This window comes from Lytechinus pictus, chromosome 9 (assembly GCF_037042905.1).
Source record: "Lytechinus pictus isolate F3 Inbred chromosome 9, Lp3.0, whole genome shotgun sequence".
Classification (NCBI taxonomy): Eukaryota; Metazoa; Echinodermata; class Echinoidea; order Temnopleuroida; family Toxopneustidae; genus Lytechinus; species Lytechinus pictus.
This window is the reverse complement of record NC_087253.1, coordinates 1,363,103-1,375,826: the sequence shown is the minus strand read 5'-3', so window position 1 is coordinate 1,375,826 and position 12,724 is coordinate 1,363,103. Positions and strand designations below refer to the sequence as shown.

The window sequence follows — 12,724 nt, the reverse complement described above, 5'->3', positions numbered from 1 at the left end:
TTATAACTTCTGGATCAGGAATATATCTTTCAAGATCACATTGGCACAAAGTTTTAGCTCAAAAAGAACGCCCAAATCTAGCACATGAGCCTGCCAATGACTTCTAAGATTGACTGCCTGTCTGTCAAAGTTTGGCTAAGTCCTCCCTAAAAAACCATAGAGCTTACGTTTTGACATGATATCAGTTAATTGTTGCAAGTTGTAAAATGCAATTTACAGGAGGCCTTTTCCGCGGTACTGATTCGTCACCACATTTTCTACTTTTGAAAATAGTAAATAGATTAATAACACAACCATACACATCTCAATGTACCAAAAAGACATTCCCCTTCTTTACATTGGTCAATAGACAGAGGTTTTTGTCATTTTTGGCACTTTAATGTATCAGAATTGATTAATTTAAATCATAAGAAAAGGAAGATAACCCGCTCAATTAATTTCTCATACTCAGAATACCCTCAAAACATTTGTAATTTGTTTTCCTATGATGTCGAATTGAAAAGTTATGTTAAGAGTTTTTCGTCAGAATCCAAGATGGCCGTCAAGGTGGCGGCCAAGGAACAATATTCAAGTTTTCAGAACATCAAAATAAATTTATTCAGTATACAACTCCAGGATTAAAAAGGTGTAGGTCAGAAAAACTTATCAATATGGAGAAAAAGGGTTGTAAAGATAATGACAATATAGTGCATTCAAGTCTCTAAAATGCATTAAAAAAAACTAAATTCCTTAATAATTGTATATTAGGAAAGTTTTTTAGAAAGTTTCAAGGCAATTCCTTTATTTTCCTTAGATATACTGTATAGTAAATCAAGTATTTTGCAATTTTTTTTTTTTGGGGAAACAATTTAAAAATGCATTTTTCTTATTAAGATCTCAGCCGAATTACCTTTTCATCACCTATGAATAATATCAACTTGTAGAAAATGTATTTATCTTTCATATGACACTATTTGTGTTCGAAGATAAACCTGATTTAGGAATACAGGCCATAGGTTCAAAATACAGATAAAGTGGGGGTAGCTTCGACATATTCCTTTGAGTTATGTATTGATGTATCAAAACTTCATCTCTATTACCTGCAGTGCAAGTGTATCTTATAAATCTTTCCAAGAGACTTCATTAAATGAATTTCTTTATGATGTAACAGAAACACCTTTTTTGTCTTTGCATCCTTCTGAATCAGATACATTTCTATTACCATGCACATTCTATACCGTACATTAGGTGTGTTCGTCATACCAACACAATCGATGCGAGAGGCTGATCAAAGCTATTGTATTATTTGAATGACATACCATTAATCACTTTGCTATCGTTTTCATGGGTGTGACTGCCACACTGAGGTTGCTTTTTGGCCTCACTTTAGCGCAAAATCGCTCAATACATTCAGCATATTTTCCTTTTATCTGAAGCACATGAAGATACTTATGGTGGCAGGAAGCCTGCCAATATTCTCGTTGATACATCCTCTTTCATATCGAATGTTGAGATTGTGCATTTATTACTGATATTCATAATAAATCTGATCAATGACAGTGCATGTGCAATTTTTTTACCAAAAACCTACAAATTTTGGCCAAAAGTCTTAATTCTTTGAAAAACTATATCAACCGACTTTAAATTGAAGAATAAAGGGATTGTAGTCAATTCTACCAACAAGATAATAGATAATTTTGCATTTTATTAAGGCCTATTTCCATTTTCTGGGTTGAAAATGTGACAACATACATTAGTATATCCAAGTCTCCGATATGTGGTAAAAAAGCTAAATTTCTGAAAATAGAATTTTCAAGTTTGAGACGTTATAAGGTTGTGACTAAAAATGATATCGATTTGGAATTTTGTCCACTAAATAGTTGTATATTAGGAAAGTTTTCGAGGCAATCCCCTTATTTTCTTTAGATTTATGGTAAATCACGTATTTCACAAATTTTCAATTTTTTGGAAAAAAATCTCAAAATTTCACTCTTCTTATTAAAATCTCAGCTGAATTACCTTTTCATCACCCATGAATAGTATCAACTTGTAGAAAATGTATTTATATTTCATATGACACTAATCTTGTGGCAAATGAATGTTTGTGTCGGAATCTATGTAGAAAAACAAATCCCATGAATATGGCGGCCATTTTGGACGTCATCTTGAATTTGCACCCCATGGGACAATATTTAGTTTTGGGAACATCAAAATTCATTCACTAGACATCTTAAGGATTACAAAAATATAGGTTTAAAAATATATCAATAGGGTGCATGGGAACCATATCTCTCTCCCCTACTAATTTTTCTGAGGTGGACTTGACCTTTAATTTTCACACTCCCTTTTATTTCTCAACTCTTTCAACATGCATTATCTCCAAATTCCATTCCATTGACATTATAATGAAAAACAAAAGAAGTAGTGGGTGACGTCATCGACTCTCTCATTCACAAATCAATGCTGTGCGTAATTGTTTGGGGGGAAAAGGGAAATTTTGAAATGTTATAACTTTCTTATTCTAAATTCAATTTGGATGATATTTTCAGTTTTATGCTGGTATAATTGTCTTTTCTCATTCCAATCACCTGTTTTGTTAGGATGGGAATTGCCGCCCTTTCACACAATAAAAAAAAATAATCGTAATTTGATTGATGATTCCAGTGAAAAATCAGGCTAATGAACGAATATTTAGCACGTGTGAAACCAAACTAGAACATGTCTGATTAGAATCACGAACGCTAATCACAGTCACGATTACAATTCAAGATGCACGTGTGAAAAGGCCCTTTATGTTTATTATGATGATGGAAATCAAAATGTTTCAGAATAAAGCAGAAGAAAGTGTCAGTTGGTCAGTCGTGCTTAAAACCGTACGTAACTTACGAACAGCTTTGTGAAACATATCACCCATTCAGACAAAGACCCTCCACTGAATCAGAATCAGGAAGCAAAGTCTAATTGAATCACAAATCAATTATTTTATTAATACAAAATACAAATAGATAAGGATTTCAAATATTCTGCATTATCAGTACATTAACACGTGTATCAGTAGAGTATCTTAGGAAATCGCAGTGGCGGCACAAGGGAGGGGGTGTCATGGCCATGGGAAGGGGGGGTGTGCTGTGTGTGTTATTCACCATAGGTAGCACCCCTAGAAATCTGGTAGGTATGCTTGAAAGCAGAATATAAGAAAAATCACCTTAATATTTTAGTGAAAAACTTTTTCTTTTTTTTTTTGCTTTTCGAATTTTGCTTGGACCGAAATCACCTTCGTTTTTGAGCGATTTTTTTTTGCTTGTCAAATTTGTCATGACCAAAACGACCTTCATTTTGTAGTAAAACCTTTTTTCCTTTTTGCTTGTCAAATTTAAAACAGCATCCCCTGATTAACAAAAATCCTTGGAATCTTGGAGCTACGCAGAATTGGGGGCAAGACACATTCAAAATTTGCGAAGAAACTCGAAAGCAATGAACTTTTCGGTATTCCGGTGAATGTTGTGGACTTCTTGGAACAACAGCAGGCAAAGTTGACAGGGTTGAAATTTATCAGCTGTATTTACATTATGGCATCAAAGATCAATTTGATATTGAATAGTAGACAGGTGCAAACTGTTTATTTCTCAAGGTTCTTAGACTCCATATTTTGTTCATTATTGTTAATATTCAAGCTAATTTTGTTAAAGCTGCTTTATTGCATAAACATTTTGATTCAGTTAGAGGTTATAAATGCATTATAATAGACAAGATTGAACAATGTTCTTGTGAAGAAATTACAAAAAAATATCCTGTATGGGCCTATATATTGCTTTCATCCCTCTTCATTCGCGCATTTCTTCACCTTCTTCAGAGCTGGGTATTCTTTGACCTGCAAAAGCAATTGATAATAATAGCATATATAAGTCGATTGATGACAGGAAAAGTCAATTTCGTCTTTGACTTATACGTGACAATTATTACTGATAAAATGCATGATAGTTGGGGTAGATTAAAAAGTTATTTTGAGTTGTTTAAATACAAGACAGATAGCTTAAATGGGGGGGGGGGGGGTAGAAGAAAAGAAGGGAAAATGAGAAAAAGAAACGTAGTTGGGGAGAAGAAGTATTGTAAATCATATATCATAATATATTATACAGTGGCGTATGCAAGGGGGGTGGTTACAAGTGTTCAAACCCCCTTTAATTTGTTTTTATACCCAACCCCTTCCCATCGTAAAATGTTGAAGACCTTTCTTTTTTCTTGTACATTTTTTTTTGGGGGGGTACGAAACGACCTAAAATTTGGGGTGAAACCCTTTTATTGGTCAACATTTCATTTAGATTTCACCCCCCCCCCCACCCCCGTTCAAAATATCCTGCGTACGCCAGTGATAATACACATATATATATATTACATAAATATTTTTTCATCACAAAATTTGCTTAAGGCCTTTGTGTCATCACTCCTGGCGCTAGCATTGTCTGAGATGAATAATCCTGTTCAAGGGCATTAAATGGTACTAAAACACCCCGTTTTCAAGTCAATATACACCAAATAATTCCTCGCACTTTGAGCTTTTATTATTTCATGTAGTGACATATGCTTCTTTTCATGACTACATAAGATGATTAAAATAAGGTCTGAAAATAAAACATTTCGAAGTCCGTGCTTTCGTTCACATTAGTGGTCCAGATTGGTAGGATATTTCTGTTCTTAAAGCAGTCCATAATTTGTCCCTTTTTCTGGATTGAATATCAAAAGTTTCAGTAAGCTCGCGCTTCGCGCTGGCATCATTTGGTTAATGAAATACGTATGGTCTTAATAAATTCCTACAAACAAGCCTTAGAATTCCCTTATTTAGGTCTGAATATAAGTAAAAACCTTTTAGCTTCAGATACGTATACTTGAAAGTGCTTCATGTTTTAAGGTGTAAGCCAAATTCTAAAAAAAAAAAAAACAGCATGCGCTTGCAGGCGCTCGCATGATACGACTATGATGAGATATATATGCCCTTCGTGAAATACTAAAAAATAGTCCTTAAAATGTCCCTGTCTGGGGTCAATATATACAAAAATTTCAGCTTGCGCTTAGCGCTCTCACTTTTTTTAAAGACCGGTACGTAATATTACAAAAAATGCTCATAATGACCTTTTTTAGGTCCCAGTATCAAGATTTTTCAGCTCGCTCTTCGCGATCGCGTTATTTGATCAGTGAGATCATGGGCCTTCTAGCGTGCCCACAAAGTGACTCAAAACTTTTGCTGGTGCCCCCTATGCCGTGACCCACGGTACCCCACTGTCTACAGAACAACTTTTACCCAAGCTGAAATACACATACCTTTTCTTTTATGCCTTAGATTTCTCCAAACGAAAAATGCCACAATAACCATGATAACGGCTATTAATCCTATCGGTAAAGCAATTTTTAGTGCGAGTGGATTTGTAGAGCCTGTAGGCTCATGACTTGAGACTTCAGATTGATGTTCAGTCTTGAAGAATATAACTGAACTGTTCGCAAGTCCGCCAACAGACAATCCTTCAGCCACACAGGTAAAGACAGTACCATTCTTAGTCTCATTCACAGACCCTGTCATCGTCAGCATCTGGTCAAACGTTCTGTCTTCTCGTTCCTCGGTCGTAGATGTCAGGTCGTAGTTAGTCCCAACGTTGGTTCCGTCGGTCGTCCAAGAGAGAGAAACATTCGGCATCGCCCCGTACACTGAGCAGTTCAGTTGGAAAACTGTCTGGTTGTCGGTCATAGGGTAGATGCATGGTGTTTCTTCATAAGCTGTGGATTGGTTTAGATTGGTCAAATCTTCGCATTGCTTGATGGTGACAAAATTCGTGTTTGTGGTGTTGGCATAAACTACAGGCGGAATAGGTAAGAGAAGAAAAATAATAAATATAGATAGATAGATAGATTTAGAAAGATAGACATATTCAAACAGATAGATATATATTAGAGAAATAGAAAGAAAGATAGATAGATAGATAGATAGATAGATAGATAGATAGATAGATAGATAGATAGATAGATAGAAAGATAGATAGATAGATAGATAGATAGATAGATAGATAGATAGATAGATAGATAGATAGATAGATGGATGGATAGATGGATAGGCCATGGACCTTCCCCAATTCGTCTTTTGTATAGGCTCGAATCTCTAAAGTTACACTGTGTCAACATTACCTTCATAGTCCTCACAATATCCATCTTACACCAAATCTAAATAATCTAGACGAAACAAAACATTGTTCTAAATGGTAACAAGAAACTTACCATATACCGTGACATCAGTGAAATTCTCATATGAATTTCCCGATGCTATATCAGACACAATACAGGAGTACTGACCACCATCTTTCATCATGACAGGCTCGATCAATAGAGAAAAGTCATCACTGATATTGAAACGCCCTTCTTCAAAGCCCTTACCACTCCGTTTACCAATGTCAAAGTACACGTCCAATTTGACAATAGTGTCCCCTCTGTATTCGTCGTGGCAATTGTGGTATACCCAGTACATCTCATATACAGCATGATTATACTGACATGGTAGGATAGCACCGGAGCCGTTAAGAAGTTGAACAGATGGTGCTGTGCCAACAGTGGGACCATCAACTGCATATTAGATTAAAACAAATAATAATTTTAGCAACTAATTTACAAACAAATTATTGACACTTGGTCTAAACGAAGGTCGTGAAAAGGGATGTCAGATTGTTACACCACTACTGATTCCAATAATGCCATTAACCATAAACTGACAAATGTATGGGTGGTGGCCTTTGGTTTGCAGGCGAATAAATGTTGTTAAATCATTTTATTGTAGTTTGCAACATCATCGTTTTCATTGAAAATTAAATTGAAACAAAATTCGCTGATGGTATATAAACGCCATGATGAGGGGTGATTTAAACAGGGTTTATATTCGAAAGGCGACTGTCGAAAACATTTTTTAAATAAAGAACACAAAAAAAGGCGAACGAATGGAAAAGAAAAGAGGCCGTCGGTACAGTCTCTATTTACTGCTAAATAATTTAAAGTAGCAAATTTTCCTAGCCATGCTGGCTCCTTCGCATTAAGATACAATTAAAATTACGTCACAAGCCCTATGATACCCCCCCCCCCCTCCCTCCGCCATTGAAGTGCAGCAATGTGTAGAATGCAGGCCCATTTGATTCCCCCTATTAATATTCCCCTCCCCGGTATGCCATGAATTCCAAAACAGCCATCTATTATGGATGAAGAGTTTTCATTTGCACACATTATCTAAAAGGAAAAACCTTTTAAATTATGCTGTAGATTTCTGTACTTGTACTTATCAACTTTCTTCGAGACCTATGAATTTTCGTCTTTTTGAATGTCTGTTCCCGATTAACAGATTGAAGAAAAAAAAAACAGATCAGTCTTTTAAAAATCCACATGTGCACCTGAATGGTTTGTTTACTTTGGCCGTCTAATAAAGAATAAGTATAATATAATGGCAGCATAATTTTAAATGGCATAATCAGTATTAGTTTGTTGTTTTACGATGCACTTACAAGTTTTGTGTTCACTACATTAAGTTAGAAATATACACTCCTATTCACAATTTTACATGTCTTTTATCCGGGCAAGGTCCAAAATACCCTTCGCTGTGATGGAATTTCTTTTCCGCAGTATATCATGCTGCAACTGTGTGATCATAATTATACTTGCCTTCATTGATTCATGTTAGGTCTAAACATTGGTTTCTTTTAATTCTCTATCTTAATTAACACGTTTTAGCTTTCTTGTATTCATTTTAGGTGTTAATTTTTTGGGCACTTTGGAGATGAGCAAACTACATCTTGCTCCAGGGTGTTGTATTACATAAAATAAATAAGAGAAAAGTCACTATTTCAGAAACGAATCAAAGAAAAACGATAAAAACTTACATGAAAAAAAAATCGCCGATATTACCATGAGAATCAGATATACAATCAGATAGATAGATAGATAGATAGATATATAGATAGATAGATAGATAGATAGATAGATAGATAGATAGATAGATAGATAGATAGATAGATAGATAGATAGATAGATAGATAGATAGATAGATAGATAGATAGATAGATAGATAGATAGATAAATAGACACTTCAAATGTTGGGCAACATACTGTCTACTGTGTTAAGTAATGTATGTTAGTAAAAAAAAAAAATATATATATATATTTTTCGGGCATTTATTATCCAATTGAACCAATTCATTAGCCAATTATTAGTTTTTGTCTCACCTGCATAGCAGAGTGAGACTATAGGCGCCGCTTTTCCGACGGCGGCGGCGGCGTCAACACCAAATCTTAACCTGAGGTTAAGTTTTTGAAATGACAGCATAACTTAAAAAGTATATGGACCTAGTTCATGAAACTTGGCCATAAGGTTAATCAAGTATTACTGAACATCCTGCTTGAGTTTCATGTCACATGACCAAGGTCAAAGGTCATTTAGGGTCAATGAACTTAGACCATGTTGGGGGAATCAACATCAAAATCTTAACCTAAGGTTAAGTTTTTGAAATGTCATCATAACTTAGAAAATATATGGACCTAGTTCATGAAACATAAACATAAGGTTAATCAAGTATCACTAATTATCCTGCATGAGTTTCACGTCACATGACCAAGGTCAAAGGTCATTTAGGGTCAATGAACTTTGGCCGAACTGGGGGTATCTGTTGAATTACCATCATAACTTTAAAAGTTTATGGATCTGATTCATGAAACTTGGACATAATAGTAATCAAGTATTACTGAACATCCTGTGCAAGTTTCAGGTCACATGATCAAGGTCAAAGGTCATTTAGGGTCAATGAACTTTGGTCAAATTGGGTATTTGTTGAATTACTGCCATAACTTTGAAAGTGTGTTGGTCTAGTTCATAAAACTTGGACATAAGAGTAATCAAGTATCACTGAACATCCTGTGCGCATTTTAGGTCACATGACCAAGGTCAAAAGTCAATTAACTTTGGCCATAATGGGGGTATCTGTTGAATTACCATCATAACTTGGAAAGTTGATGGATCTTACTCTTGAAACTTGGACATAAGAGTAATCAAGTATCACTCAGAACATCCTGTGCGAGTTTCAGGTCACATGATCAAGGTCAAAGGTCATGTAAGGTCAATGAACTTTGGCCATGTTGGGGGTATTTGTTGAATTACCATCATATCTCTATAAGTGTATGGGTCTAGTTCATAAAACGTGGAAATAAGAGTAACCAAGTATCACTGAACATCTTGTGCGAGTTATAGTAGTTTTCAAAATCAGCACTGCTGCTATATTGAATCGCGTGATGCAGGTGAGACGGCCAGAGGCATTCCACTTGTTTATTTTACTACCCAATTTGGGCAGATTGTAACCAATAGTTGTGTGGACAGTATGTTACCCAGGATTGGTTAAAAGTTTGGCATTTTTTGCCCAACTATTTTGAGAGTGTAGATAGGCCATGGACTTTCCTTAACTCGTCACTTGTATATAGGCTCGAATCTCTAAAGCTACTACGTGTCGAAATTATCTTAATAGGCGTCAGTTGGACTCTAGCCCTCAAAATCCACCTTACACCAACTCTAAATGATCTAGACGAAAAAAAATATTGTTTTGAATGGTAACTGCCGTAACTGGCAACTCACCGTATACCGTGACATCAGTATAATTCTCATATGAATTTCCCGATGCTATATCAGACACAATACAGGAGTACTGACCACCATCTTTCATCATGACTGGCTCGATCAATAGAGAAAAGTCATCACTGATGTTGAAACGCCCTTCTTCAAAGCCCTTACCACTCCGTTTGCCAGTGTTGAAGTACATGTCCAGATTAACAAGAATCTCCCCTTCGTGTTCCTTGTTGCCATTGTGGTATTCCCAATATATCTCATATACAGCATGATTGTACTGACAAGGTAGGATAGCACTGGAGCTGTTAAGAAGTTGAACAGATGGTTCTGTGCCAACAATGGAAGCATCAACTGCATATCAGATTAAAACAAAATAATAATTTTAGCAACTAATTTACAAATTATTGACACTTGGCCCAAACGAAGGTCGTAAAAAAAGGACTATCCGATCGTTTTATTACGATTGATCCCGCTACTATATGGAGGCCTTTGATTTGCAGGTGAATAAAGAAATTTTTGTTGAATCATTAATTTTGATTGTAGTTTTAAATTCAAATTCAAATTCAAATTTATTTATTTCACTTCCATCAAACAAAAACAAATTGTATACCATATATAAACATAAATATTTGTATCCGTAGCAAAAAAAATTAATGATACATATGTTGGGAAAAAACACTTAGACGATTTGGGCAACACATTGTAGGTTTTAAATATGTATACTATTTTTCAATAGAAATTAAATTAAGATGGAAATGGAGGGACCCACTTAAAAGCAATGCTTGTACAATGTGGGCCCCTAAAAAATAGATAACACAACAAATAACAAAATAACAAAGTAAAAATACAGATAATCAAATGAGAAAAAAATAAATAAATGAGAGGGAAATACACACAAAATAAATTGATATATTGCATCATCATTTTCATTGAAATATCAATTGAAACAAAATTAGTTGATTACATACTGATAAATAAACGTCATGATGAGGAGTGATTTGAACAGGGTTCAATTTGGAAAGGCAACTGCCGAAAACATTTTTCTTTTTTTGTGTGCAGTAAAGAAACCACAAAGGTGGAACGAATGGGAATTTTAAAAAGGTCGACGTTACAGTCTCCGTCTTACTGCTAAATAAGTTAAAACTGGCAATTTTTAAGGCCTACTCTTTACTCTCTAGCCAGGCTATATAGCTCCGTCGTTTCAAAGTACGCGTCGCACGCCCTGTGGCGGTAAATATACCCCTGCCCTTTGAAGTGTAGTTCATGTGGAAAAAAAACAGGCCCAATTTGATTTCCCTCATATCCCCGGCCCACCCTCGCGGTATGCCATGAATTCCACAACATCCATCTATAACTGATAAAGTGTTTTTATTTGCACACATGTCATTATCTAAAAGGAAAACCTTTTAAATTGTGTTGTATATTTTTGTACTTGTACTTATCATTTTTCACAGATCTACGAATTTTCGTCTTTTTGAATGTGTTTTCGAAAAAAAAATCAGATTTGTCTTTTAAAAATCTACCTGTGCAATGGTTTGTTTACTTTTGCAGTCGAAAAAAAGAATATATGATGGCAACATCATTTAAATGGCATTATCAGTGGATTAGTTTGTTTTTCAATTTACTTGTGATTGTGTTCAGTACATTAGATAAAATATACGCTCCTATTGACAATTTTACCTGTCTTTTTTTCAGGGCCATGTCTAAAATACGGCCTTCGCTGTGATGGAATTCGTTTTCCGCAACAGTAGCTAATTGCTATCCCCGCTTGCTATCATAATGATGAAATCATTTGCGACTGTGTAATCATTGTCTTCATTGATTCATGATAGGTCTAAACATTGGTTTCTTTTATTTATCTCCGTTAATTAATACATTATTCTTGTATGTCATATAGGTGTTTATTATTGGGCACTTTGGAGATGAGCAAAATACATATTGCTCCAGGGTGTTGTACTACATAAAATAAACAAGAGAAAAGTAACTATTACAGAATCGATACAAACTTACCTGAAATAATCGCCGATATCATCAACAAGAGAATGTGATGTAAAATCACCATGGTTTAAATTTATCAACTTATGGAGTGTTGAAAAAATAGGAAATGGATGCCAACCAAAATGACTATTCTGAAGAATAGTCCTGAGTGTTGTGAGAGCATCTCGTGGCTGATGTGATATAGAGACAAAGGATACCAATGCAGAGAAAAATGGCGCGAAGATTGTATTATTATATTTACACAACAATGTGCCATGTAGTACGGCCATCCCAATCGCGTATGATTATTTTTCTCATCTTGATTTTTATGAAGGTTCGTGCGCAACTCGCGTGCTCAGTGACAGGTGCATGTATGGTAAGCGTGCCATCATTAATGGGTTCAAAGCACTAGCGTACCTACGGAGGGGGGGGGCAGTCTGTCCCCCCCCCCTGACGAGCCACAACCCATGCAAAGGACGTATCCCTGCCCCCCTGACGAGCTTGAAAGACCTTTATTGCCCCCCCTGACGAGCTTCTTTTTTTTTTTTTGCTTGTCAATTTTTTTTCTGGTACAAAATCCTTTATTTGTGATTGAAGACCTTTTTTTTTTTTTTTTTTGGCGGACGGTTTTGCCCCCCCCCCCCCTGTGGAAAATCCTAGGTACGCCACTGGTTCAAAGGGCATAATTTTAAATGAGGATATAGTTCACCAAGTAGGTCCAGTGACTTTTATGAAAATGAAAAGGTAGAGATTGCAGAAAGAAAAGATTTTGAATAATCGTTAAGAATATATTGAGAAATGATGCAACATTCACATTTTTGAACAAAATTCATATTAGAAATATGTAATAGATTGTTGTGTTAACTAATGTGATTGAAGATATCCTATGAAAATAAATTAAATGTAAGAAATGTGTGGGAAATAGTGCTGTCCTATTATAACATGCGTAAGTGTTTCATTAACGGTATTGATTTTATCAATGTCATCAGTAACTCATCATACACTTAACTCAAGCTATATAAAAAAGAAATATTTAAAAAATTAGCGGCAAAATATGGCGCATAGGGCAAAATTTCGACATTTTTATTACAAAAATCATATTTTCTGACAAATTTTGATATCATTTTCAGAAAA

At 35.2% G+C, this 12,724-nt stretch overlaps 1 protein-coding gene across 1 annotated transcript; it reads right to left on the bottom strand.

Annotated features, from left to right (window-relative positions):
• Positions 1-2,938: 2,938 nt before the first annotated feature.
• On the bottom strand, positions 2,939-11,893 carry LOC135155389 (uncharacterized). Its single transcript, XM_064104285.1, has 5 exons — positions 11,624-11,893; positions 9,623-9,964; positions 6,244-6,585; positions 5,299-5,826; positions 2,939-3,850 (listed from the first exon to the last, which is right to left on the bottom strand). Exons 1-5 carry the CDS (start codon positions 11,673-11,675, stop codon positions 3,804-3,806), a joined length of 1,311 nt encoding a protein of 436 aa, XP_063960355.1. The 5' UTR covers positions 11,676-11,893; the 3' UTR covers positions 2,939-3,803.
• Between the last annotated feature and the right edge of the window lie 831 nt (positions 11,894-12,724).

Bases quoted from the DNA above. Each gene is read 5' to 3' on its own strand.
- LOC135155389 (XM_064104285.1), bottom strand. From the start codon at position 11,675: ATGGTGATTTTACATCACATTCTCTTGTTGATGATATCGGCGATTATT. The intron at 5,827-6,243 runs GTAAGTTTCTTG...TTCCGCCTGTAG, and splicing joins CACTGATGTCACGGTATATG to TTTATGCCAACACCACAAAC. The intron at 3,851-5,298 runs GTATGTGTATTT...TTGCTTTTGCAG, and splicing joins TCTAAGGCATAAAAGAAAAG to GTCAAAGAATACCCAGCTCT.